This window comes from Mobula birostris, chromosome 6 (assembly GCF_030028105.1).
Source record: "Mobula birostris isolate sMobBir1 chromosome 6, sMobBir1.hap1, whole genome shotgun sequence".
NCBI lineage: Eukaryota > Metazoa > Chordata > Chondrichthyes > Myliobatiformes > Myliobatidae > Mobula > Mobula birostris.
This window is the reverse complement of record NC_092375.1, coordinates 93,344,847-93,371,183: the sequence shown is the minus strand read 5'-3', so window position 1 is coordinate 93,371,183 and position 26,337 is coordinate 93,344,847. Positions and strand designations below refer to the sequence as shown.

The following is a 26,337-nucleotide window of genomic DNA, read 5'->3' as shown; positions in this document are numbered from 1 at the left end:
TCAGGCTCAGCGCCAGGACCTAACGGAGTGCCGTATAAGGTGTTCGAGAAGTTTGAACAGCTGAGGAAATACTTGTGGAGATTGTTAAAGGTGGTGTGGAGACAAGGTGTTGTTCCTTTGTCATGGAGTGAGGCTGAAGGAGTATGCACCCCGTAGGAAGTGAATTTTACTACATTGAATCAGTTCTGACCAATTTCACTCCTGAATGTAGAGGGGAAGATTATGTTTGGCATTCTGGCAGAAAGAATATCTTCATTTGTGATAGAGAATGGATTAGTAAATACATCTGTGCAGAAGGCAGGAGCACCAGGCTTCGCAGGATGCCTTGAACATTCTAGTATGATATGGCGTACCATCCAGGAGTCGAAAAGGTTAAGAAGAAATCTGGCTGTAGTTTGGCTTGATCCTGCAAATGCGTATGGTTCTGTTCCCCATGTCCTGATTGAGTTTGCAATGGAATTCCTATGGATTCCTGCTAAGGTGAGGAACTTTGTTATGCAGTACTACAACGATTTCCGGATGAGGTTTTCCACTCAGCAGTTTACAACTAGGTGGCAAAGCTTGGATGTTGGAATCCCAATGGGATGTGCAATTTCACCCATCCTTTTTGTGTTAGCCACGGAGGTCATTGTGAGGGCTGCAGAATCAGTGGGACCAGGTGCCGCACTTGATGGCGGAGAGGAGTTACCACCAATACGAGCGTTCATGGACGATCTTACTCTTTTGGGTCCCAGCACGGAGGTAGTGGAAAATGTACTATCTAGACTCGAGGAGCTAATGGATTAGGGAAGAATGTTCAAGACCAAGAAGTCAAGGAGCCTTGTTCTTAGGAGAGGAAAGCTGGTTGACTTTGATCTCACCCTTTCTGGAGAGGAGATTCCATCCATTCAGGACCAATCAGTTAAGAGCCTCTTGCGATGGTACACAGAGGAGCTGAGAGACGCCAAGAGGGTTCAAGAGACAGGAGAACAGATCAGCAGAGGTTTGATGTCTGTTGACAAGTGTGGCTTGCCTGGCAAGTTGAAGTTGTGGTGCTTGCAGTACGGACTGATGCCACGGATAATGTGGCCATTAACTGTCTATGAAGTGGCAATGTCCCATGTTGAGACGATGGAACGGAAAATCAACAAGTATGTGAAGAAGTGGCTTGGAGTACCAAGAAGCCTCACCAATGTTGTAACCCATAGTTGCCAAACAAAACCTACCATCCCAGTGCAATCCCTTGTTGAAGAGGTCAAGGTAGCCAAGGTAAGATCATGCTTGATGCTTCAAGACTCAAAAGACCCTGTCATCAAGAACACCCAGCCGGATCTGAGATCAGGCAGGAAGTGGTCAGCCCATGTAGCAGTTGATGAGGCAGAGTCTAGATTGAAGCACAAGGAGACAGTTGGGGCTATCCAGCTAGTCTGCCAGGGACTTGGATGGGCAACCCACAAGTGGTGGTCATCTTCTACAGGTAAGGAGCACTGTGAGCTTATAACACAGGAAATACGGGAGGTAGAAGAGGAGAAGAGGTTAACTAAAACAGCTGGCCTGGACAAACAAGGGGCTTGGACCCGGTGGGAAAGTGTTGAAGAACGACATCTATCTTGGAATGTTCTGTGGCAGATGGAATCGCTCTGCATTTCTTTTCTATGCAGAGCAGCGTACGATCTGCTCCCAACACCTGCCAACCTAAGCACCTGGTATGAAGATAAGACAGACAGGTGTGCTGCTTGTGGCAAGAAGGGAACACTTCAACATATCTTGAGTGCATGCAGAGTCAATCTTTCCAGCGGCATGTACACTTGGAGACATAACAACGTTCTCAAAGTTGTAACATAAGCAGTTGAGCAGAGTGTACTGCAGCACAACTTATCTCATGCCCCATGCTGCACAGAACATCATTTATCATTTGTGAAAGAAGGTTCCAAGTCAAGGGTGAACAGCGCAGGCTCACGATCAAGCATACTTTCTTCAGCCAATGATTGGTGTGTCAAGGCTGACCTGGACAGGAAAGGCAGCTTCCCGGAGCAAATAGCTTTCACCACATTGTGTCCAGATATAATCGTATGGTCTGACACCAGTAGAGAAGTGGTTATTGGTGAACTCACAGTCCCCTGGGAAGACAACATCGATGAAGCCCATGAGCGCAAGTTAACCAAGTATACAGAATTAAGATCAGAGTGCAGAGACAGAGGGTGGAGGGTGCTATGCTATCCATTCGAAGTAGGCTGCCGTGGGTTTATTGCATTCACTCTCCAGAAGTGGCTGCGTGACCTTGGCTTCACTAGAAGAGAGATCAAGTCTACCAGCAGGGCTGTAGCTGAGGCAGCAGAGAAAGGATCAGCGTGGGTGTGGACCAAGTATGTCCAGAGGGGCAGATAGTCAGACAGTGTGTACATATCTTGCAAACCCTTCAGTAGTTGCATAGAACCTGAAGAGTAGATAATCTGTTGGATGGAAGTGACCAACAACTCTGATAGAGGCAGATGCCAAGTTTCTAAGCTCACCAGTGGGAGGTGGTGCTTTAGCACTGCTGGCCCACCACCTCGAGGGAGTCTTGATCATAAGCGGGCCAAAACTCCTGAAGACAGTTGGCAGATCAACTGATGATCCCACTGGTGATAGCACAGGACAGTTAACATCTTAGTCCACGTGTATTTTGTAACTCTATTAAAACCCATGACAACTTTATACACTATCAACAACATACTAACCTCTGTTTCATCTACAATCTCACTAACCCACCTTTCCACTTCCTCATCCAAGTCACTTATAAAAAAAATCACAAAGAACAGGAGTCCCAGAAAAGATCCCTACAGAACATCACTGATCACTGAACTTCAGACGGAATATGCACCCACCCTCTCTGCTCAGACAGGGCTCCACAAGACAGCCAGGAAGGAACAGAAGAATGGACTTGGGAGAACTAGCTGGGGAAATAGAAGGCCTTAGCAAGTAGGATTAAGGAAAACCAAGGTGTTCTACACGTATGTTCCACAGGACATCAGAGGTTTATGGGCGAAGGCAGGATAATGGGGCTGAGAGGGATAATAAATCAGCCATGATGGAATGGTGGAGCAGACTCAATTGACTGAATGAATTAATTCTGCTCCTGTGTCTTATGATCTTGTAAGGCACTTGAAAAGGTTCCCTATGGGAGGCTCATTCAGAGCTCCTAGAGGCAGCAGGGAAACTTCACTGCGTGGGAACAGAATTGGTTTAACCATAGAAGTCAGAAGGCAGTAGTAAATGGAGCACAGTCTGTTCTCTGACCAGTGGTGTTCCAGTGTTCTATTCTGGGACTCCTGCTCAGTTGTGGAAGGATGTGGAAGCTTTACAGACAGTGTAAAGGATGGTGGCTGGATTAGAGAACTAGTTTTATAAAGAAAGCTCAGAGAGCTAGAGCTTTTCTCTTTGGAGCAAAGGAAGATAAGAGGTGAGTTGACAGAAGTGCACCAGATGATAAAAGGCATAGAGAGACTGGGCAGCCAGCATCTTTCTCCCCTGATAATACTGGCTAAATCAGGAGGGCATCCTTTTAAGTTTTGGGGAGAAAAATTTAATGGAGATGATGGAGGTAGGTTTATTTTACCCAGAGAGTGATGAGTGTCTGAAAGCACTGCCGGGGTGATGGTAGAGGCTGATATATTAGGGGTATTTAAGTAACTCCTAGACACATGAATACAAGGAAAATTGAAAGTTATGGGCTTTGTAGGAGGGATAGGTTACATTGATATTAGAGCAAGTTAAAAGGTCCACACAACATGACTATCGACGGGCCTGTACTGTGCTTTAATGTCTATGTTCTATATACACTAGGATACCATAAAATTCCTTGCTCATGTAAACAGTATGTATACATTAGATTCCAGCTAATTGGGAGACATTGGGACAAGTACATTTTGAACCAATTAAGCAGCTGCCTTAATTAACCGAAGTTTCATGGAAATACAGTAGTTAAAAAGGTATAAAAAGACAAGCTATTGTTTAACTGAGTAACATATTATGTATTTAAGTGAAATATAGAACAAATTAGAACACTAACAATACTACTACAGTACTATAAAACTGTGTTTTAGATCCTAATAGGTATCAATGGAGGAATTCATTCGGCATACACTGCTGTGTTCTTTTGATTGACTGTAAATGAATAAAGTCAGTGCAGACACCTGGTGCAGATAATAGACTGACTTCATACAATGCTTTCGACGAATGCATCCTCCAAATTTTCATTTTCATTGTAACATTCAAGATGACTGTTGATACCTACAAATTCTTTGAAGTAATGAAATGGTTTCATTTTCACTCCCGGCCATTTCTGGCATCTCCAAGTCTGAATGTTTGAAACTGCGGTGAGCAAAACAGTTCTGAATTGTCTTACTGCTTATTTCTCACCAACTATCAGTAACAAAAATTGTGCTCTTTGGACACAAACATATGCCACTGGCACTATTTAAAAACTGATCTATCTATGTACAGTGTTGTGCCTAACGGCCACACAAGTGCACATGACTGACACTAGTTACAAACTGTTCGGCAACAGTCTGCTGTCCCAATAAAGCAGCATAGTTTCCCAAATAAACTAAGGGAATCCAGGTCATTTTATTGATTAGATTTTGTTCTTTAAGAGTTGTTCTGGATAGGCAACTGCCCTGGTGAACTGATAGCCAATTAATCAGAATCCACTGTATATGGCAGTAATAGTAGTAGTAGGCAGCCATCGATCCTGGAGGATCGTGGGTTTGCGCCGCTGGTGGACTGTGTCCTCTGCAGACCACGAGCCTGGGCGGGAAGATTTGAAGAAATGGTTGTTACCTATGCAGCAGGTTCCCCCTCTCCATGTCACAAGGGAAGGGCAAGTGCCAATACAGCTTGGCAGCAGTGTTGTTGCAGAGACTGCCAGAGTAAAGTTGTAAACAACATCAAACTGCCTTAGGGACCCTGGCTCCAGATTTCTTCCTCAGGGTTTACTCCTGAAGCCTTTCCCATGGGTGGGTCTGGCTGCAAGGCAGCGGAGGTATAAAATCAGAGTTTTCCTTCTCCTGGACGGGTCGCCATCCAAGGCTTACAAGCCCCACCTGCCCAAAGCAACTGGATTTGAGGCACCAGTCGTCCGCCTTTGCCCTTTCTCGTCAGTAGAAACAGTTCTGCTGAGCCAGCTAGCTAAGCCACACAAGAAGGCCGAGAGATGGACTTGGTTGTCAGAGGCTGTTAAGAGCCGCATGCCATTTGGAGCACTTTATAGTAGTGGGAGTTTATCCCCACTACCACCCCTGGCTATGATAAATACAACAATAAATAGAATAACAGAAGACATGGTGGCCCTACTTTGTAAGAGTTGAAGAAGATTTGGCGTTTCACTAAAGACTCTTACAAATTTCTATTGATGTATAGTGAAGAGCAATCTGACTGGTTGCATTATGGTTTGATATGGAGGTTCTAATACACAGGATTGCAAAAGGCTGCAGACAGTTATGGACTCATCCAGCTCCATCATAGATATAACTCTCCTCACCATCAAGAGCATCTTCAAGAGGCAGCATCTGGAGGAAAACACACAGAGGATGCAAAGGGGGATCACAAAGGCGAGGAAAGAGGACCGGGTCGAGACAACAGAGACTTATGGAGAAGAGGAGTTCGGTGGGTAATAAAATGGTCGAGTTGACGGCGCTAGTCAGCAGTCAGAGAACATTTCGGGAGTGCAGTGTTATGTGTTTTACTGAAACGTGGCTGCACCAGGACATACCCGACCAAAACTTTTCCATGGAGGGCTTCCAGACCGTTCGGCCTGACCGGAAGTGCACTGAGAGCGGTAAGCGTAAAGGAGCTGGGGGCTTACTGTTCTGGTTAACAACGGATGGTGCAATCCTGGTCATATTACGATCGAGGAACATGTTTGTAGCCCGGATATTGAATTTTTTGCTGTTGGACTCCGGCCATATTCCACCGAGATACAACACTGGGTGTCATGGGAGGTTGTTCCTGCCTGTGGCCATCGAAATTTGCAGCTCCTCCCGTGGAGGGTCAGACACCCTGAGCCAATAGGCTGGTCTTGGACTTATTTCCATCTGGCATAGTTTGCATATTGTTGTTTGATTGTTTGTGGTTTTTGTATTGCTATATTTATCCTCTATTCTTGGTTGGTGAAGCTGTAACAAAACCCAATTTCCCTTGAGATCAATAAAGTATGTCTATCTATCTATCTAGGACATGCCCTTTTCATTGCTACCATCGGGTAGGAGGTGAAGACCCACATTCAACAATTCAGAAACAGCTTCTTCCTCGCCACCTTCAGGTTTCTGAATGGTCTATGAACCCATGAACACTACCTTGTTATTCCATTTTTGCATTATTTATGTATTTTTGTAACTTATGATAATTTTATTGCTTTATTTAAAATGCATTTAATTTCTCTAAAATTATTTTTTCTCAAAAAATGTTTCAATCTGCAGTGAGCTACATTAACTTTGCACATCTATTCCTTCTAATATATCCACATAACATTTTGCAGTCTGTTTCATTTTCTATTTTGCCAAATTACTTTTGTGTTCTATTTCCCCATTTTCTATCAATGTTCTGGTCTTCCTTATGAATTCAGATTTTTTTTCCCAATTTCTAAGTCTTACCGCCCTTTTTTGGAAATCTTTGGCTTCAATCTAATACTTTTTACTTCTTCTTATTAACAGTTCACAACAAACATCTTTCTGTGCTTCGAAGAGATGTAGTATATTCAGAATGAGTGGGAAGATACAGTGGTTGAGACTCTGGAGAAATTTGGAAAATAACTGACCACTTTAAAATTGAAGAATTTTTGGACGAGGAATCAAAGCAGCCAGTGAGCCCAGAGGTGGTGGATGCAATGGGAGGTAGAAATTGTGGTGTGGTATTTGGATGAGCTTAAGTTCACATTTGTTGGAAGACAGGAAGCCAAACCATGGAGCATTCTATGCTGAGTTCATAGGGAAACACACAGATAAGGGTCCAAGGAGCAACTGAGGAGAAGCCAGGAAGTCAGGCAATATTATGATGCTGCAACTAAACTGCCTTGGCGCTAGAAGGGATATGTGAGCAATCATTTTAAATGATGGCGGGGTCAAAAGTTGGGATTTTTTTCGGAGAGAGGATGATGACAAATTTGACGGAGCAAGCAGTACTCTATGAAATGAAACCATGAATGTTAACAAAGAGCAAGTGCAATCAGTAAGGATAGACAGCAACACCTCTGCTGCAATTATCATCAACACTGGTTCTTCCACAAGATGTGTCCTTGTCCCCTACTCTACTTCCCACATACTCACAACTGTGAACGGATTCTGCTCTAACTCTATTGACAAACTTCATGATGATACCGCCATATCACAAATAATGAGGAGTGGGAGTACAGGAAGGAGACAGAGCCTAGTGGCATGGTGTCATGACACAGTCTTTCCCTCAGTGCACACAAAACAAAAGAACTGGTCAGTGATGTCAGATGGAGGGGTCAGTGCACTTACTCCTATTTATATTAACAGTGCTGAGGTTGAGAGAGCTGAGAGCTCCAAGTTCTTAGGAGTGAATATCACTAATAGCTTAAACACAAGCAGGTGCTGGGAACACACACAAAATTCTGGAGGAACTCAGCTTTATCTATGGAGGGGAATGAACAGTCTACACTTTGGGCCAAAGCTCATCATCAGGACTGGAAAGGAAGGAGGGAAAAGCTAGAATAAGAAAAGGGGAGTGGAACGAGTACAAGCCGGCAGGTGATCGGTGAAATAAGATGAAAGGGAAGTTAGGTGGGTGGGGGAGGGGTGAAGTAAGAAACTGGGAGGTGATAAGTAGGAGCAGAAAAGGCTGAGGAAGGAGAAATCTGATGGAAAGCTCACCAGCACCTCTACTTCCTCAGCAGACTAAAGAAATTTGGCATGTCACCCTTGACAACATCCTTTTTTAATCAATGTACCATAGAAAGCATCCTATGCAGATGCATCATGGCCTGATAGGACAGCTACTCTGCCCATCACCACAAGAAACTGCAGAGCTGTGGTCACAGTTCAATGCATCATAGAAACCAGACTCAGACTCTCTACCTGGACTGTGCTCTTCACAGCCTGCTACTTATAAAAACACCATCCCCTTCTCTCAATTCCTCCATCTCCACTACTCTCAGGAGGAGGCTGTTCATTCCAGAACAAAGGAGATATCCTCCTTCTTCAAAGAAGGGGGCTTCCCTTCCTCCACCATCAATGCTGCCTTCAACCATACCTCTTTCTTTTCGCACGTTTTCCCTCATCCCATCAAGGGGGTAAGGTTCCTCTGATCCTCACCTACCACCCCAGCAGTCTCTGCATCCAGCACATAAATCCCCGTAACTTCCACCACCTCCAGCGGGATCCAACCACATCTTTCCCTCCCCCCCACTTTCTACTTGAATAGGGATCGCTCCCTACGTGACTCCCTTGTCCAGTCGTCCCTCCCCACATACCTCCCTCCTGGTATTTATCCTTGCAAGCGGAACAAGTGCTACACCTGCCCCTACACCTCCCTCCCTCACTACCATTCAGGGCCCCAAACAGTCCTTTCAGGTGAGGCGACACTTCACCTGTGAGTCTATTGGGGTCACCTATTGTATCCAGTACTCCCGATGTGGCCTCTCGTATATCGGTGAGACCCAACGTAGATTGGGAGATCGCTTTTCCAAGTATCTATACTCCATCCGCCAGAAAAGGTGGGATCTCCCAGTGGCCACCCATTTTAATTCCACTTCCCATTCACATTCCAACATGTCTATCCATGGCCTCCTCTACTGTCATGATGAAGCCACACTCAGGTTGGAGGAGCAACATCTTATATTCTGTCTGGGTAGCCTCCAACCTGATGGCATGAACATCGACTTCTCGAACTTCCGTTAATAATTTCACCCCCCTCCATTTCCCATCTCCTTTTCCCTCTCTCACCTTATCTCCTTGCCTGCCCATCACCTGCCTCTGGTGCTCCTCTGCATTTTTAGGGTAGGGAAACTCTCAGCAGTTTCTAGAGTAGGTTGCATGGCCAGCACAACATTGTGGGCTGAAGGGCCTGTAATGTGCTGTAGATGTCTATGTTCTAAAGGTCTCTGCCCAAAACAGCGACTGTACTCTTCTCCATAGAGGCTGCCTGGACTACTGAGTTCCTCCAGCATTTTATGTGTTGATATATCAGACATCCCACTTCTCCCGGAAGTTCTGGGAGTATCCTGCATATTGATAGTGGCTCCTTGATGCCCGGAAATTATATACAATATCCGGCAAATCGATTTTTTTGAGAGAGAGAAAGTGACAGCAAGAGCAAGCATCCTGATTGGTCTCTCTTCATGCTAAGTAGACCTATCAGTTTTCTCTGTGGGCTGGCTTTACAGTTGACCTTGAAAATAATAACAGTGTTGCTCACTGCACTGTTTGCAACAGTGACTTTTCTATTGCCCATGGTGGATTAAAATGTAAAAGACATGTTGAGGTGAGTTTAACAGGTGTCATTCGTTCATTAGTGTAGCTAACGTTATTTAAACTAGCTGGCTAGATGCTAAGGAGCCACTCTATTGATATCCTACATGATGACGCCAAACTCCCTGTAGACATGCTTAAAGTTGTAATAGAATAAACATGATAACATAATAATAATATAACATATGTACATATTTTAATGTCATATTTTCTGCATATACCCAACTTGGTTTACAGATTAGACAAAGTCACTAAACAAAGTATTACATACACCCTTGGAGGTCGACCGTGGCGGGGGGAGGGATATGGGGTTGCGGGGGGCGGGGCTGCTACCTCCCTGAAATAAGTTTTTGTAGGGTGGGATGTCTGCTATATTTTTGTTGTCTGGAGTTTGTGCTCAAACACTTTCAGAACAGACACTAGTACTGAATATTCAAAGGAGATCTGCTTGTTGGGATGTACAAGCACTGTAAAGTTAAGTACATGATCATAGCCATTGAAAATGGAGTTAATTGTGTTTTTTAATGCAAACAACTCGGCCTGAAACGTCCATTGCACCTCTTCCTACAGATGCCGCCTGGCCTGCTGCGTTCACCAGCAACTTTGATGTGTGTTAATTGTGTTTTGTTATCTTTGTTTTTAAAAAGTATAAAATATTGTATCAGGAGAGTGAGATTCCCTTAGTCTCTCTTTCTCTCTCTCTCGCTCTCTCGAAGGTCTGCTGTGTGAATTAAAGATTAGCTTTGTTTATCACAAATATCACTGAAACATTGAAACATACAGCCAAATGTGATTTTTGCAACAACAACCAATACAGTCTGAGGATGTGCTGGGGGCAGCCCACAAGTGTCACATGTTTTCAGCACCATCGTAGCGTGCCCACAAGTTACTAACTCTAACTTATATGACTTTGGACTCTGGGAGGAAACCCACACGGTCACGGGAGAATGTACAAACTCCTTACAGACAACAGCAAGAATTGAACCCTCTAAATCTTATTATAAAAAGTCATTTAAAAATGCTAAGCTTTATAAGTACAAAGTTTAAAAAAAAATCAAGGAACTTATAAAACAGCTGGGATAGAGTAGAGGAGTGGATGGCTCTTGCATCAAGATTGTATGGACACAATTGGCCAATGGATTTCTTCCATTCTGTTACTATTCTGTAATACAGGATATAGAAATTTATTTACCGTACCTTTCCATCTGGCAATTCAACATAACCCACAATGTCTGTCAGAGCAGTTTTCCCAAACCTCCCAAGTTCACCTTGCAGTTTTAGCCCAGTGAAGGTCTCCACCATCTTCCAAAATCTGTTGAGAGAAAAAAGCACTCTTCTTATGGATCAGTTGTGCCTCACAAGGAATAGACAGGTGGAATTCTCAATTTAGTAAGTGATTAGTAAATGCTCAAGCCACAGGGACAATTTGTAATTTGCAACACATATCATTGTGATAGATAAATTTACCACTCCAATGCTGCCATTCAGAAATGCAATATTTTAAATTTGTGGTGTTTTGCTGACCTACATTTGCTTTAGTCACATAGGAATTTGAAATAGCAGCATGGACATTTTCCACGGATGCTAATCTTCTAGGCTTGTGCAATCAACATTAACTGACCAACATTAAAGCGTAAACAGCACAAGGTGTAACCTAGGAATGATCACATACTTGATGTGTCCTGTTCCTGAGGAGGTCAGTTGTTCTTCATTTTCTAGAGAGAAGGTAATTCGATAAACATCCTGTGAAAAGGCTTTTGAGCGCAGCACTATTTGTTCCTGTTTCCAATTCCAAATGGTGACCATGTAATCTGGGTTCTCCCCTACACTGACGAGCAGGTTACCTGACGTGTTAAAGTCAACAAAAGCATAACCTCGCTCAGTTCCTCCTGGAAAGGAAATAGAGAATGATTATTTCCCCACAATAACTTTGTTCATAGCAACAAATAACCTGACAATTTATTACACTATTATTGTCTGTTTTGCACTTCACAGCCATATACAATACTTCATAATACTAGAGAATCAAAAGAGAAATAAATAGTTATTCACATAAATAGCATAAATAAGTAGTAAAACTGTTAATCTGGAATTTCAAAACTTCAGTGGCACCAGATAGGCAAATTTTCATAAGTAAAGGATTTTATTCATATTTTTTCCCTAAAACACTTTTAATTTGTTTTTTAAGATATTACACAGTGGTATAATAGTTTTTCCAATTTTCAGTGAAACCAGTTAGCTTAAAGGGATCACAGGAAATGGGGACCTGACGTGTATAAAGAGAATGTGGCGAACGCAATCGCAGTGAGGTAGGTGCTGAGCCATCCATATTTCTAAATTCTGCCTAGGGCTCCCTTCATTTATCTGGCACTATACTGCTTAATTGGCACAGGAGACTGTTGCCAAACAGTTTCTAGCTATTGTCAGTCACGTGCACTTTTATGGCCATTAGACACTACACCATGCTTAAAGTGAACAATTTTAAATAGCAGCACTTGCTAACATCACTGATAGTTACAAAGAAATTAGCAGTACGACAATTCAGATCTGTTTTGCTCACTGCAATTTCAAGCATTTAGGCCTCGAGATGCCAGAAATGGCTTGGAGTGAAATTGAAACTATTTCACTACTTCAACAACTTAGGAACTTCAAATAATTTGAAGATATCAACAATTATCTTGCATGTTATAATGAAAATGAAGGTTTGGAGATTGTAATCATTGAAAGCATTGTATAAAGGTATTCTATTCTCTTCAGTAGGTGTCAGCGCTGATCTTGTTCATTTGCAGATAATCAAAAGAGGACATCAGCATACAATAGATGAATTGCTTCATCAATAACTATTAGGAACTAATACACAGTTTTATAGTACTGTAGCAGTATTGATAGTGTTCTAATTTGTTCTGTATTTCATTTAAATACATAATGTGTTACTCAATTAAACAGTATTTTGTCTTTTTATACTTTTTTTAATTATTTCGGGACACCACGGTAGCATACCAGTTTGCGTAACACTATGCCAGGCAGCATCTCCAGGAAGAGGTACAGTCGACGTTTCGGGCCGAGACCCTTCATCGGTCCTGACGAAGGGTCTTGGCCTGAAATGTCAACTGTACCTCTTCCTGGAGATGCTGCCTGGCCTGTTACGTTCACCAGCAACTTTGATGTGTGTTGCTTGAAATTCCAGCATCTGCAGATCTCCTTGTGTTTGTGTAGCACTATTACAGTTTGGAGCATCAAAGTTCAATTCTGGCATCCTCTGTAAGCAAGTTTGCACATTCCTTCCCGTGTGTGTGTGTGTGTGTGTGTGTGTGTGTGTGTGTGTGTGTGTGTGTGTGTGGTTCCCCCCACAGTTCAAAGGTGTATCAGTTAGTAGGTTTATTGGTCATTATAAATTGTCCCAAGATTATATTAGGGTTAAGTAGGTGGGTTGCTGGGCTGGCAGTTCAAAGGGCCAGAAAGGCCTGTTTCACACAGTATCTCTAAATTAAAGATAAATAACTTTCCAAGAAACTTCAAATAATTGGGGCAGCTGCTTAATTGGGCCAATATATACTGGTCCCGAGGTGTTCCAATACATCGGAATCCACTGTATTTAGATGGAACAATAGTTAACACAAATCTAAGAGTAGTGTAGGTAACCAAATGCTTGATCAAAAAGAAAATTCAATGTAGAGAAAGTTTAAGGGCAAAATTCCAGAGTTTAGGGCATGAAAGCCAGATGCACTAAAAGAATGTCACTTACCTCTCAGGTTTCTGTATGGTTTCAGGGAAGGATATTCATAGATAATAATATTGGGCTTGATGCCCTTTTCACCTACAGCAAAGTAATTTCCATTAGGATGAACCTGCAAGGGAGAATGGCAAATAGGGAACCAATGGGATAAATTGGATGGTTTAGAGTGTCTACTCTTTACAGATTCCGCTATTACCAACTCAATTAATCATCTGAAACAAGTAAATAGATTGATTCCCTAAACCAGCGGTCCCCAACCACCGGGCCGCAAAGCATGTTCTACCGGGCCGTGAGGAAACGATATGAATCAGCTGCACCTTTCTTCATTCCTTGTCATGCACTGTTGAACTTGAACATAGGATTGCCAACTGTCCCGAATTTCCCGGGACATCCCGTATATTGGGCTAAATTGGTTTGTCCCATACGGGACCGCCCTTGTCCCGTATTTCCCCTGCTAAGATAGAGCGTTCCTATGAAATCTTTCATGCCAAAATGGAGTAAAGCGAAGAAGCAATTACTATTAACATCCAAAGTGAGCCTCTGATACTGTTTCACTGGTAGACTGCAGTATAGAAAAAAAAAACTAATATAGAATAGTACAGCACAGTACAGGCCCTTCGGCCCACAATGTTGTGCCGACCCTCAAACCCTGCCTCCCATATAAGCCCCCACCTTAGATTCCTCCATATACCTGTCTAGTAGTCTAGTAGTAGTATAAAGTTAGATTGCTTAGGATGCAGGGATAGCTGGCTAATTTGATGCACAATTGGCATAGGGAGCGGTGGGAGATGGTAAAAGGCTCTTTTTCAGACTGGAGATCCTTGACAAGTGGTATTTCCCAGAGTTTAGTTGATATGGGAAAAATTTTTGAGTATCCCAGACCCAAAAAATAACCTAACAAATCATACCAAATAACACATAAGACCTAAACTAACACTAACATATAGTAAAAGCAGGAATGATATGATAAATACACAGCCTATATAAAGTAGAAATAATGTAATTTGGCCTGTCCCCTAAAACCCTCACTAATTTTTATAGATGCACCGTAGAAAGCATTCTTCTAGGGTGCATCACAGCCTGGTATGGAAGTTGTCCTGTCCAAGACCGGAAGAAGCTGCAGAAGATCGTGAACACGGCGCAGCACATCACACAAACCAATCTTCTGTCCTTGGGCTCACTTTACACCGCACGCTGTCGGAGCAGTGCTGCCAGGATAATCAAGGACACGACCCACCCAGCCAACACACTTTTTGTCCCTCTTCCCTCCGGGAGAAGGCTCAGGAGCTTGAAGACTTGTACGGCCAGATTTGGGAATAGCTTCTTTCCAACTGTGATAAGACTGCTGAACAGATCCTGACCTGGATCTGGGCCGTACCCTCCAAATATCCGGACCTGCCTCTCGGTTTTTTTGTACTACCTTACTTTCCATTTTTCTATTTATGATTTATAATTTAAATTTTTAATATTTACTATTGATTTGTAATCCAGGGAACGGGAAGCGCATAATCAAATACCGCTATGATGATTTACGTTCTAGTATCAATTGTTTGGCGACAATAAAGTATAAAGTATGTACAGTGTAGTCGGGAAGATAGTCATACTTTATTGATCCCCAGGGAAATTGATTTTCGTTACAGTTGCCCCAACCAAGAATAGAGTATAAATATATCAATATAAAACCATAAATAATTAAATAGTAATATGTAAATTATGCCAGGAAATAAGTCCAGGACCAGCCTATTGGCTCAGGGTGTCTGACCCTCCAAGGGAAGAGTTGTAAAGTTTGATGGCCACAGGCAGGAATGACTTCCTATGACGCTCAGTGTTGCATCTCGGTGGAATGAGTCTCTGGCTGAATGTACTCCTGTGTGCAAAACCAACTTGTGGGGAAAAATTCGGCACATACGTGCATGCGCACCTCACATGCACACGGCACGCGTGCGCACACAGGTGCCCGCGCAAGGCTTCATGGTCATGGTAGTCTTTCCTAGGGTAAAGTGTCCCGGGATTTGACTGCTACTTTTGTCTATTAATTGGGAGTGAGAAAGTTGGCAACCCTAACTGTAAAAGACATGTTGAGGTGAGTTTAACCCTACTTGAACACCCCGCCCCCAAGTCGGCCGGCCCGTAAGAATATTGTCAATATTAAACTGGTCCGCGGTGCAAAAAAGGTTGGGGACCCCTGCCCTAAACAGTCTAAACTTTCAGCTTCCATGTGTAACAGTTCAATTGCTTTACCTTAATACTTTAACCATCTACTAAAATTTTGAATCACTTTGCAATTAACAATTTAGGAACTCTAAACGTCAGACAGATTAGATTAGATTATGAGGACATGCAGACCTCTTTTATTGTCATTTAATAATGCATACATTAAGAAAAGATACAATGTTCCTCCAGAATGATATCACAGAAACACAAGACAAACCAAGACTAAAAAAACTGACAAAAACCACATAATTATAACATATAGTTACAACAGTGCAAAGCAATACCGTAATTTGATAAAGAACAGACCATGGGCATGGCCACAAAAAGTCTCAAAGTCTCTTGAAAGTCCCATCATCTCACACAGACGGTAGAAGGAAGAGAAGCTCTGTTCCTGCCATGAACTTCCAGCGCCGCAAACTTGCTGATGCAGCATCCTGGAAACACCCGACCACAGCCGACTCTTGAGTCCGTCCGAAAAATTCAACCCTCCGACCAGCTCTCTGACACCGAGCACCATCTCTGCCGAGCGCTTCGACCCCAGCCCTGGCAACAGGCAATAGGCAAAGCCGAGGATTTTGGGCCTTCCCCTCCAGAGATTCTCGATCACACAGTAGCAATGGCAGCAAAACGGGCATTTCAGAAGTTTCTCCAGATGTTCCTCCATGTTTCTCACGTCTGTCTCCATCAAATCAGGATTGTGCACGGTACCTACTTAACAAAAACGATATCATTTCGGAGCGGCCGCACGCGCTGTGTCACACCGCCATCTTCTCCTCCCCATCTTTTTTGATATAATTAGGATTCAGATTAATTTATCACTTATGTGCCCACTGCGTAACTGTCCCAAGAGGAAAATTGAAGTTGCATGTCCTCAGAGTATCCAAAATGTCCGATAACATATCTCATTGCAGCCTTGCACATTACTATCTGCCTGCACTGCACTTTCTCAGTAGCTGTAACATTTTATAATTGTTTTCCCTTGTACTACCTCAATACACTGTTGTAAGAAAATTATTTAGATGGACAACATTCAAGACAAAGTTTTTCACTACACCTTGGTATGTGTGACAATAATAAATCAATTCACCAATTGAACCATGAACTATCTTGAGGGTGCAAGCACTGGCATGACATGGAGAAAAGTAGCAGTAAACTTAAGAACACCAAAATCCAAGAAATGGTTTTATAATAAGATACATTAGTGGTTAATCATCTTTCTCTGTGTGTCTGATATCTAATTGACACTTAAGTTTTGGCCAATGTACAGGCCAGATCCCAGTGGTCCTCCTTAAAATAGTAGCACAAAGGTAAACAGTGAAACAGTTTAACATATCACCCAAATAAAAATCATTCCTCGGATGGTACAGCACTCCATAAAGTCTACACCGGAAAAGTCAACCTGCATTCCATATTCAAAAGCAAAATTTCAAAGTACTTTAATCTGCAATTATACAAATTAAATACTAACTATTTTGGTGGCTTCAAAGGCAGCCAATTGCTCATTGCTATGTAAATGAAGTACGTTGCTCTCATTATTGTATTTTGACACTGGGGAAAATGAGAAAGTATTACCATCAGAATGCCAATGCCTCCTCCACTAGTGCTTCGGATATATTTTTGATCCTTGGTCTTAATATTCATGAAGATCACCAGATTGCCAGCCACAAACATGATGGTTTCCCCACCAATGAGTTGTAAGTTCACTTGCCGAGTACTGTCATAGCCAGAAGAATGACTGGTATCAAATATGGTTAAGCAAGACAATGATCAAGTTGGGGAGAGATCACAAACAAACTTCAAAAGATTTAATTGATCTTAATAAAAATTAAGTTTACACTATACTGCAATTTATTCAGAAATGACACTTACTGTACAGATATAGGCAACTGTTAGTCTCGTGAGACCATGGATTTGCGCCTTGGAAGGTTTCCAGGGCACAGGCCTGGGCAAGGCTGTATGGAAGACCAGCAGTTGCCCATGCTGCAAGTCTCCTATGACTTTGTCCATGCCACGGATGTTGTCCAAGGGAAGGACACTAGGGCCAATACAGCTTGGTACTGGTGTCGTCGCAGAGCAATGTGTGGTTAAGTGCCTTGCTCAAGGACACAACACACTGCCTCAGCTGAGGCTTGAACTAGTGACCTTCAGATCACTAGACCAATGCCTTAGCCACTTGGCCAGGCGCCAACGTTGATTTAATAACAAATTTATTGTACAGTGATAATAACTGATACTGATATCCATTTTACATGCTACAATTGAAATTCATGCATTTGGTTGGAACCCAGTGTAAATCATTTCTACTGTTTTATAAAGGATACAGAAAAGTAAGCAGATTGTTTGGTATTGATGTTTTAGGTGAAATGAACGGCTTTGAGCATAATTCCTCATAGTCATAGAAAAAGTCATCTAGGAGTATTCTTTCTCCAGTCTTCTTGGTTTCTTTTCTATCCTGCTTCCCTGCAGGTTGTTCTGTAATTAACAACACAACCATTTGATTTGCCTACAAATAATGCACATTAATACAGTTGAAATACAGCCAAGCTACCTGTCAGACTAAAAGTACAAGTTCCAAAGGGCTAAAAGCACTGGACAGAAGACAATATGGTGCTTATATACAGTGGATTCCGGCTAATTGGGCCATCAGTTAATCAGGGCAGCTGCTTATTTGGGATAACTCTTAACGAACAAAAACTAATCGAGAAATACCTGAAATTCCTTCATTTATTAGGGACATTTGCAGCTTAAATGGGGCAGGAGACCGTTGCCGAACAGTTTCTAACTGGTGTCAGTCACATGCACTTGCGTGGTTGTTAGTCACAGCTTAGAGTAAACAGTTTTTAACTAGCATCATTTGCATGCACTTGTATTTTATTTAAATACATAATTTGTTATTCAATTAAATGGTCTTTTATATACTTTTCTAACTATTTCCAAGAAACTTTGACTAATTAGAGCAGGCGCTTAATTGGGCCAAAATGTACTGGTCCCGATGTGTCTCAATTAAACAGAATCCACTGTATATATTTACTTCCCCATTTGTGGGCAATCTTTACATAGTGGCATTCAGGACACAACTTGTACATGCATCCAAAATTCAGAGCCAGTGTTGATGATTGTCTAATGTTCATTTGATGTCAACCTTGTCACAATAAGTGTTGTATATATAACTAACACAACAGACAGTAACAGTTCTGCACCCATGTCATTTCAGGTTTGTTGAAAGATGCAATAGAAGTGATCTTGTTGGGCAAATTGTAAGAAATTTGTGAACTGTTTGAGCAATGAACAGTTCATACGAATGGACCCCTGCCTTGGAGGGCCTGTGTACTACCTGTAACATCACAAGATGATCAGTCTCAGTTATAAGAATTACAGAGATTTCTGCTGGTTACTTCATTCGTTATGTGCTGTGAGTATGACGTGGGCTATTATGGTCTTTCCACGACCATGATTGTTCTTTGCAAATTTTTCTACATAAGTAGTTTGCCATTGGCTTTTCCTGGGCAATGTCTTTACAAGACGGGAGACCCCTCCCCCCCAGCCATTATCAATATTCTTCAGAGATTATCTGACTGGTGTCAGTTGTCGCACAACAGTATTTTGATATGACCGGCTGCTCATACGACCATCTACTACCTGCTCCCATGACCCTGATCAGTGGGCTAAGCAGGTGCTACAACCTGACCAAGGGTGCCCTTCAGGTTGGTGGAGGGAAGGAATACCTTACTGCTCCTTTGTTAGCGACGTATCTCCATCCTGCCACTAAGGTGAAGAAAAGTGGGCACTTTTGTAGGGGTCCCAATTGATCCTCAGTATGACCATCAATGTTAAAAAGGATTATAGATATGATTTCTTTACCAAACAAAAAGCCAAAAGGGAAGAAATTTCAGGCTAGGGGACCTACTACTGAAGAAGATCAGGTGCATGTCCAAAATATAATACATGAAGGAGGTTCAAGACGTTACTGAGATCTACCACATATGGGAGGAGAGTGATTGACCACAGACTGGCTGAGACAAAATTCAGTCATCAATGATTCTCTGCATCTTTCCATATTTGACTGACTTGTGCCACGTTTCATGGTTTGCAGCAGTCGGCTGTTTATTCATTTCCATAGAAGCTGCCTGACCCGCTGGGTTTCTCTTGCATTTTGCGTGTGTTGCTCTGGATTTCCAGCATCTGCAGAATCTCTTGTGTTTACAACTGATGTATTTGTAACTTTGTTCATTCCCCAAGAACAAAGTGAAGCAAATAGTGTACAAATGCAAGTTTGACCTAATTATGGCTTTCCCCAAGTCTGGAAAATGGGAGATACATCTATGGTGTGGAAGCTGTTTACTAATAAGAAAGTCCGTCACCCTTTGAAAGTGCAAGGGTTGTGTAAAACTATCATTAAAAAGTCCTCATGGTCCCAAAAGCAGGTACACAGAAATCTTGCACAGTTCAGTCATCTGTAAGCAGCCTGAGATGCCCATCCTATTTTGACAGCCACAACAGATGCAAAAACTATCTTGCATCCAAGACTCCTTACTTCTATGGAACTGCTGGAAATGCTGGTAAAGAAATTACGACCACAGTCTGTGACCAAAATGGTCCTGAAACTGAAATTTCATTGTCTGGGACAGAGTATTGGGAGAATCTTCTTCTCTGGTGCTGTGGTAGTCGGAGGGAAAAGATCATCATCATGCATTAGAAGATTGGAAAGTGTGTTCAGCTTCAACAGACTCCAAGTATGGAACTGAATGAAACACCAAGCGACACAACTCTGGGCTAAGACTGATCACCTCGTATCTTGTCGGGTGGTGTACAGGTGCACAGTGGAGGGGCAGGCTTCCATTCCTGCAAACCATTTGGAATCCAAAGTCACAAGAAATGTGACTGCAAACCAAGTTCCACCTGGCAGAAAATGCCTGCAGATCACAGCAGCTGGCAATTCATTGAGATGGCCTCCTCCCTATTCATTTCTATGTACGTAAATCAGGAATTCGTAATCTGGGGAAACAGAGCGCTTGTACTTTGAAATTAAAAGGTTACATAAAATTAGCAAGTATACCTTTCAACAGTTGCAGTGATGTCTCTCAGTGCAAAGTCAGCACAATGGTGCCATCTGCTGCACATTACATTGCGGAAGGAAAAACAAATAAGACAACAAGAAGGTAGTTGATGACAAGGAGAGACCCTTCCTGGCATGCCGTTAAGGACGAGCCCAATCCCCTGCAGTTTAAATGAGAATGCTAGGGTCCAAACCTACAAGCCATGCTCCTCTCTTCCTCCCAACCTTTACAATAGCAAATTATCTTGCACTGCTGTCACACAACACAGAAGAATGTTACAATTATGCGGACTGAAGACAGATGCTGTGAAAATGATGCAAATTTGTTGTGTAAATGGCACTAGAACAAATTGGCACAAATCTTCCTCACATTATTTATTCAGCACAAACAAATTTCTTCCCCCACTGTCTCCTATTCTCCTGCTGCTAACATCTGATGTGTTTAGACTAATAATCCACCTCAGCCATAAAATAGAGTGGAGGTAGATTTTGCTTCACTCATTTTACATATCATTCAATTTAAGCAACTAGCCAATAACACCACCACTTAAACATCAATTTTCATGTTCCGCCACCTTTAATGCAGCACATCATTTCTAAATCAATGTCATCAGATAAACTGCTCATTGACAGGAAGTAGATTAAGGTGCTCATTTCAGGTAAAGGACACGAAGCAGAAGTGTTTAAATAGAGTCACAATACTGACCAGTCGCAATCTCACAGAACAATAATTGGCCATTCTCTAGCCTACTGTTCAAGCATTCCTGGATAAAGATGATACTGCAGTACATTTCAGGCTTTTCTAATTTTATTCTCCCTCCAAGCACTCATGTTATAGAACACAGCACAGTACTGCCCTTCAATCCACAATGTTAAGCAAACCAAAATAAACCAACCATCATCATTATCATGTGCTCTGTCATGGTTGACCATGATTGTCCTTGGCAAATTTTTCTACAGAAGTGGTATGCCGTTGTCTTCTTCTACATAGTGTCTTTACAAGACAGGTGACCCCAGCTATTATCAATACTCCTCAGAGACTGGCAGCCTGGCATCAGTGGTCGCATAACCAGGACTTCTGATACAACTGCTGCTCGTACGACAATCCCCCACCCATTCCCATGGCTTCACCTGACCCTGATAGGGTTGGGGGGGGGGGAATAAGCAAGTGATGCACCTTATCCAAGGGCAACCTGCAGGTTAGTGGAGGGAGGGAACACCTTACACCTACTTTGGTAGAGACAAATCTCCACTACGCCACCCTATATAAACCTATGCCACTATCAATCTAACCCTTCCCTCGTAAACAACCCATAACTCTCCATTTCTCTTACATCCATGTGCCTATCTAAGAATCTTTTAAATGTCTCTATTGTACTAGCAGCTATATTCACCCCAGGTAGTACGTATCAGGCATCCATCTGTGTAAAAAAACAATTTCTCCCCTAAACTTCTGTCCACTCACCTCATATGGATGTCCTCTAGTAATGGTCACTGCTGCCTGGGGAAAAGGTGCTGGCTGTCCACTATATCCATACCTCTCAAAATATTATTACCCTCTATCAAGTTGCCTCTCATCTTCCATTGCTCCAAAGAATGGTCCAACCTGAGGTTTATATAGCTGCAATATTACCTTCCAGCCCTCGAACGCAATCCTCTAGTAATGAGGCTAACACACCATACGCCTTCTTCACCACCCAATCAACATGAACAGCAACTTCATAAATCATTTCCTCTTAATTTTATTTGCCTTCAATTACATTGGTACTAACAGATTTGCCAATGAAATCCCTTCATCTGAGGCATTAGGAAGATGTTGAAGAGCTAAAGAAGAGTCCTAAGCAGCTGAAACAATGTCCGTCATCAGAACCTACAGAACTCAAGTCACACACATCAAAGTTGCTGGTGAACGCAGCAGGCCAGGCAGCATCTGTAGGAAGAGGTGCAGTCGACGTTTCAGGCCAAGACCCTTCGCCAGGACTAACTGAAGGAAGAGTGAGTAAGGGATTTGAAAGTTGGAGGGGGAGGGGGAGATCCAAAATGATAGGAGAAGACAGGAGGGGGAGGGATAGAGCCAAGAGCTGGACGGGTGATAGGCAAAAGGGGATACGAGAGGATCATGGGACAGGAGGTCCGGGAAGAAAGACAAGGGGGGGGACCCAGAGGATGGGCAAGAGGTATATACAGAGGGACAGAGGGAGAAAAAGGAGAGTGAGAGAAAGAATGTGTGCATAAAAATGAGTAACAGATGGGGTACGAGGGGGAGGTGGGGCATTAGCGGAAGTTAGAGAAGTCGATGTTCATGCCATCAGGTTGGAGGCTACCCAGACGGAATATAAGGTGTTGTTCCTCCAACCTGAGTGTGGCTTCATCTTTACAGTAGAGGAGGCCGTGGATAGACATGTCAGAATGGGAATGGGATGTGGAATTAAAATGTGTGGCCACTGGGAGATCCTGCTTTCTCTGGCAGACAGAGCGTAGGTGTTCAGCAAAGCGGTCTCCCAGTCTGCGTCGGGACTCGCCAATATATAAAAGGCCACATCGGGAGCACCGCACGCAGTATATCACCCCAGCCAACTCACAGGTGAAGTGTCGCCTCACCTGGAAGGACTGTTTGGGGCCCTGAATGGTGGTAAGGGAGGAAGTGTAAGGGCATGTGTAGCACTTGTTCCGCTTACACGGATAAGTGCCAGGAGGGAGATCAGTGGGGAGGGATGGGGGGGGACGAATGGACAAGGGAGTTGTGTAGGGAGCGATCCCTGCGGAATACAGAGAGAGGGGGGGAGGGAAAGGTGAACTCAAGTCAGTAAACAAATGTCAAAACATCTTTACATGTTATTTGTTAACTTCTGCCACTCTTCTGATCGTCATCTTCAAATGGTATCTGAAATATGGTCACCTTCAAATGGTATGTGAAATAATTGAAAAGAATTTCCCCTTAGACACAGTTGAGACACTGACTGACAGAAAGAGTTTGATCCCTGAGTGGACCAACTAAACCAATTTATTAACTGAGTTCTAAGTCTGGAAAAGCCAAACGCTCAGCTGCCAGACAAAATGAGTCATGGCTCAGGACAAGTGCCAATACCACTCTAGTCAGTAATAGCACATCACATGAATGTAGAAAGGAAACAGTAAAATCATATAAAATTACTTTGATTACATTCATTAAATTGATATAAAATTACATTGACTACATTTATTACACCGATATAAAATTGTCAATGTAATAAAATTTTACAAGCCCCCAGAATAAAACGTGGCACAAAATAGTTATGAGATTTCACCTTCCTCTTCAGCTGAAGCAGTTTCACTCTCTGGCACATTATATTCACTATTTTCATCTTTCTGGTCATCAGCAGGAGCATCAGAATCAGGGACCTGCGAAGACGGCTCCTGCTCTTTTCCCTCTTGTTATTGTGATAAACAAAAAGAAAGAATTCTTTAATGCACTTTAACAATCCATTATAAAGCACCATGTAATTCACCCAATTTGATTCCACTTTCACTGTATTTTGCAAAAACAAACTTCTGAAAACACTGAGGCATGACTTGTGAAAAAAAACAATGTTAACAACTTAGATTAATAACTTTGCACCAGAATCAATATTAGGGTATACCACTAACAATGAACCCACATTTTGTACATTTTAATGTTCCCATAACTACAACAGTATTAGATTCGGTAATGATTTTTGTTCTGCTTTGTTCGGATAACAGACACTGATGAGCAAAATTACTTTAAAATGTGGATGATAAGATCACTTAGTCACCAGTTCTGGGCGATGGAAAACATTGAAGAGCAGATTTCCACTTTTGGAAATCTTGATTATCTGAAGTGAGTGTGAATTCTTAAAACTCTGAAAGATGTGGTTTCCAATAAAACTTCACATAGCTCTAACCCTGCGTCCACATCAACTACTGCGTGATTATTGGCCCCAAAATACAGTTTTGAATATCAAAATTGAAGAACTGTGTGCCTAAGTAGACTCATAGAATCGTAAACAAAAGCAAGACAGAAACTGGCCCTTCAGCCCAATAAGTGAGCACTGTCCATTAAACAACACACATCATAGTCCATTAAACACCTACTTTTACACAAATCTTACGCTAGTGCATTTCATTCTTCCCAAAGACCCATCAGTTCTTCCTCGGATTCAGACTCGATGATTGGTTCAATTCTGCTGGTGAGTCACTATTTCCTCACTTGGCCATCAATATACAAGCAAATAATCTTGTGCCTCTCATGCAAATGAACAGGGAAAACAGATGGTCTGTATAACAGTGAGATAAAAAAATCCTTTGTCACAGATGAGGTCCTTTGACCCTGTGAGACAATGAGAAAGGAGCAGAGGAATAAATGGAGCTCAGCTGCCAGCTGAGTGTACGGCTTGTCTGCCACTCCAGAACCTGATTGGCATAACAAGCTCACTCTCTCAGTCATGGCCAGGTTGACTGCATTTGAAGATGGATGTGCTGACTGCTCCTGACAGTTCTCAGAACTCCTGCAGTGAAGGCCAAATCTTTTTGAAGTTCAGAGTGAATCCATGTGAGTGGTAGCCTTATTAACCCGTGGCAGTGTTGTTCTGAATGCCACAATGCTTCCATGTCAGTCATAACAAGATGCAGACAATTTCAAAACAATACCAATGAAATTGTGAATAGCTTGAAAGGGCTGGATATGGGAGTTAACAGACAATAAATTTAGGGATGTCAAGTAAGTGCATATATTTACAATTAAAAATGGGAAGAGTTGCTCTGCTACGGTCTTTCTCACTATGATCCAATTCTTCTTGATGTCTGCTGAAGATTAAAGACACCAATTTGCAGTCAGCAATCACTTCAGCTGTTCCTCCTCTGATGAGGGCTGGGACATATTTGGCAGTAGAAATGGAGCTTTGGCTGGTTTCTGTTGCTGCCGGGGGATGCTCCTGAGGCCCTGCAGCTGTTGGGAGGCACATTCCCGGTCGGGGCTGTGTGCAGACACCTCAGTTGCTCCCAGGAACAGGAAGAGGCCAAGGCACCAGGCCAGGGTGCTGTATCTGCAGGCTCCAGTTTACCAACACCACCCCCACCTCTCCTGCTAACGAAGGACTCTGTTCTGGATCTTCCACATCACATTGGAAAACAAAATGTACACCATTAAAGTTAGAACTAGGTCTTTTACCACAGTATTCAATTTCTGAATTTCTTTTTATTTAAAGTAATAATGGACTTAAAGTAATGGATTCAAAATAATTTACACGTTAGAGGCAATTTACAGTAACCAATTAATCTATGAACAGACACACCTTTGGGATGTAGGAGGGAAACCCCTATGCCTGAGAAAAGCCCCAGTACCATAACCTCTCTCCATCTCCCCTTCTGCACTTACCCCATCACCTTCCTCCTCCTACCCCCAGAATCTCACCGCAGCTTCCCTCTTCCTCCCTCCGAGACGCTCGCTCCGTGACCCTCTGCCTGTCCCTCTCCCGAGCGTTCGCCTCCTGTCTCTCACTCACCCGCGGTCTCCATGTTTAAGCCGTTGCCCAGCAACGAAGGACACGGCCCGGTTCGGAGTTGTTCGGACAGCGGTGCTTTCTGGGATCGTGGATGAGTCAGCTGGGCCGAGATTCGCGGCTGCCCGGGAGCCGGCTAGTGTGTCCAGATGGTGGCGGTTTGGAAATGTGAGTGTGCACACACTGATGGGGATAAAAGATTTATTTCTGTGGGTTCCGGTGAAGGTTGCCTGACGGGCGGAGGGAGGGTTCCAGTTTTACACCAGGGGTGGCGTTCTATTCCCATGTGCACAGCTGATCTGAGAAGTTTCCTATATTTTTGATTTCACCAATGACAATCTGATTATACCATATTTATCCTGCTTCTTGCAAATTCATGAATTGATC

At 42.8% G+C, this 26,337-nt stretch overlaps 1 protein-coding gene across 5 annotated transcripts in view; it reads right to left on the bottom strand.

Moving 5' to 3' along the window:
* The window catches only part of LOC140199206 (cilia- and flagella-associated protein 44), a 227,791-nt gene extending 201,793 nt beyond the window's left edge, over positions 1-25,998 (bottom strand). For all 5 annotated transcript variants that reach the window (XR_011886373.1, XR_011886374.1, XM_072260870.1 and 2 more), the window contains exons 1-7: positions 25,954-25,998; positions 23,740-23,862; positions 17,718-17,868; positions 16,969-17,131; positions 13,192-13,294; positions 11,119-11,335; positions 10,644-10,758 (exon numbers count right to left, since the gene is read on the bottom strand). Coding sequence is in view for 3 of the 5 variants with exons in the window: in XM_072260870.1 (XP_072116971.1) it covers positions 10,644-10,758; positions 11,119-11,335; positions 13,192-13,294; positions 16,969-17,131; positions 17,718-17,868; positions 23,740-23,862; positions 25,954-25,966 (885 nt within the window). In the remaining 2 variants the exon portion in view is untranslated. The remainder of the gene's footprint in view (positions 1-10,643; positions 10,759-11,118; positions 11,336-13,191; positions 13,295-16,968; positions 17,132-17,717; positions 17,869-23,739; positions 23,863-25,953) is intronic.
* Between the last annotated feature and the right edge of the window lie 339 nt (positions 25,999-26,337).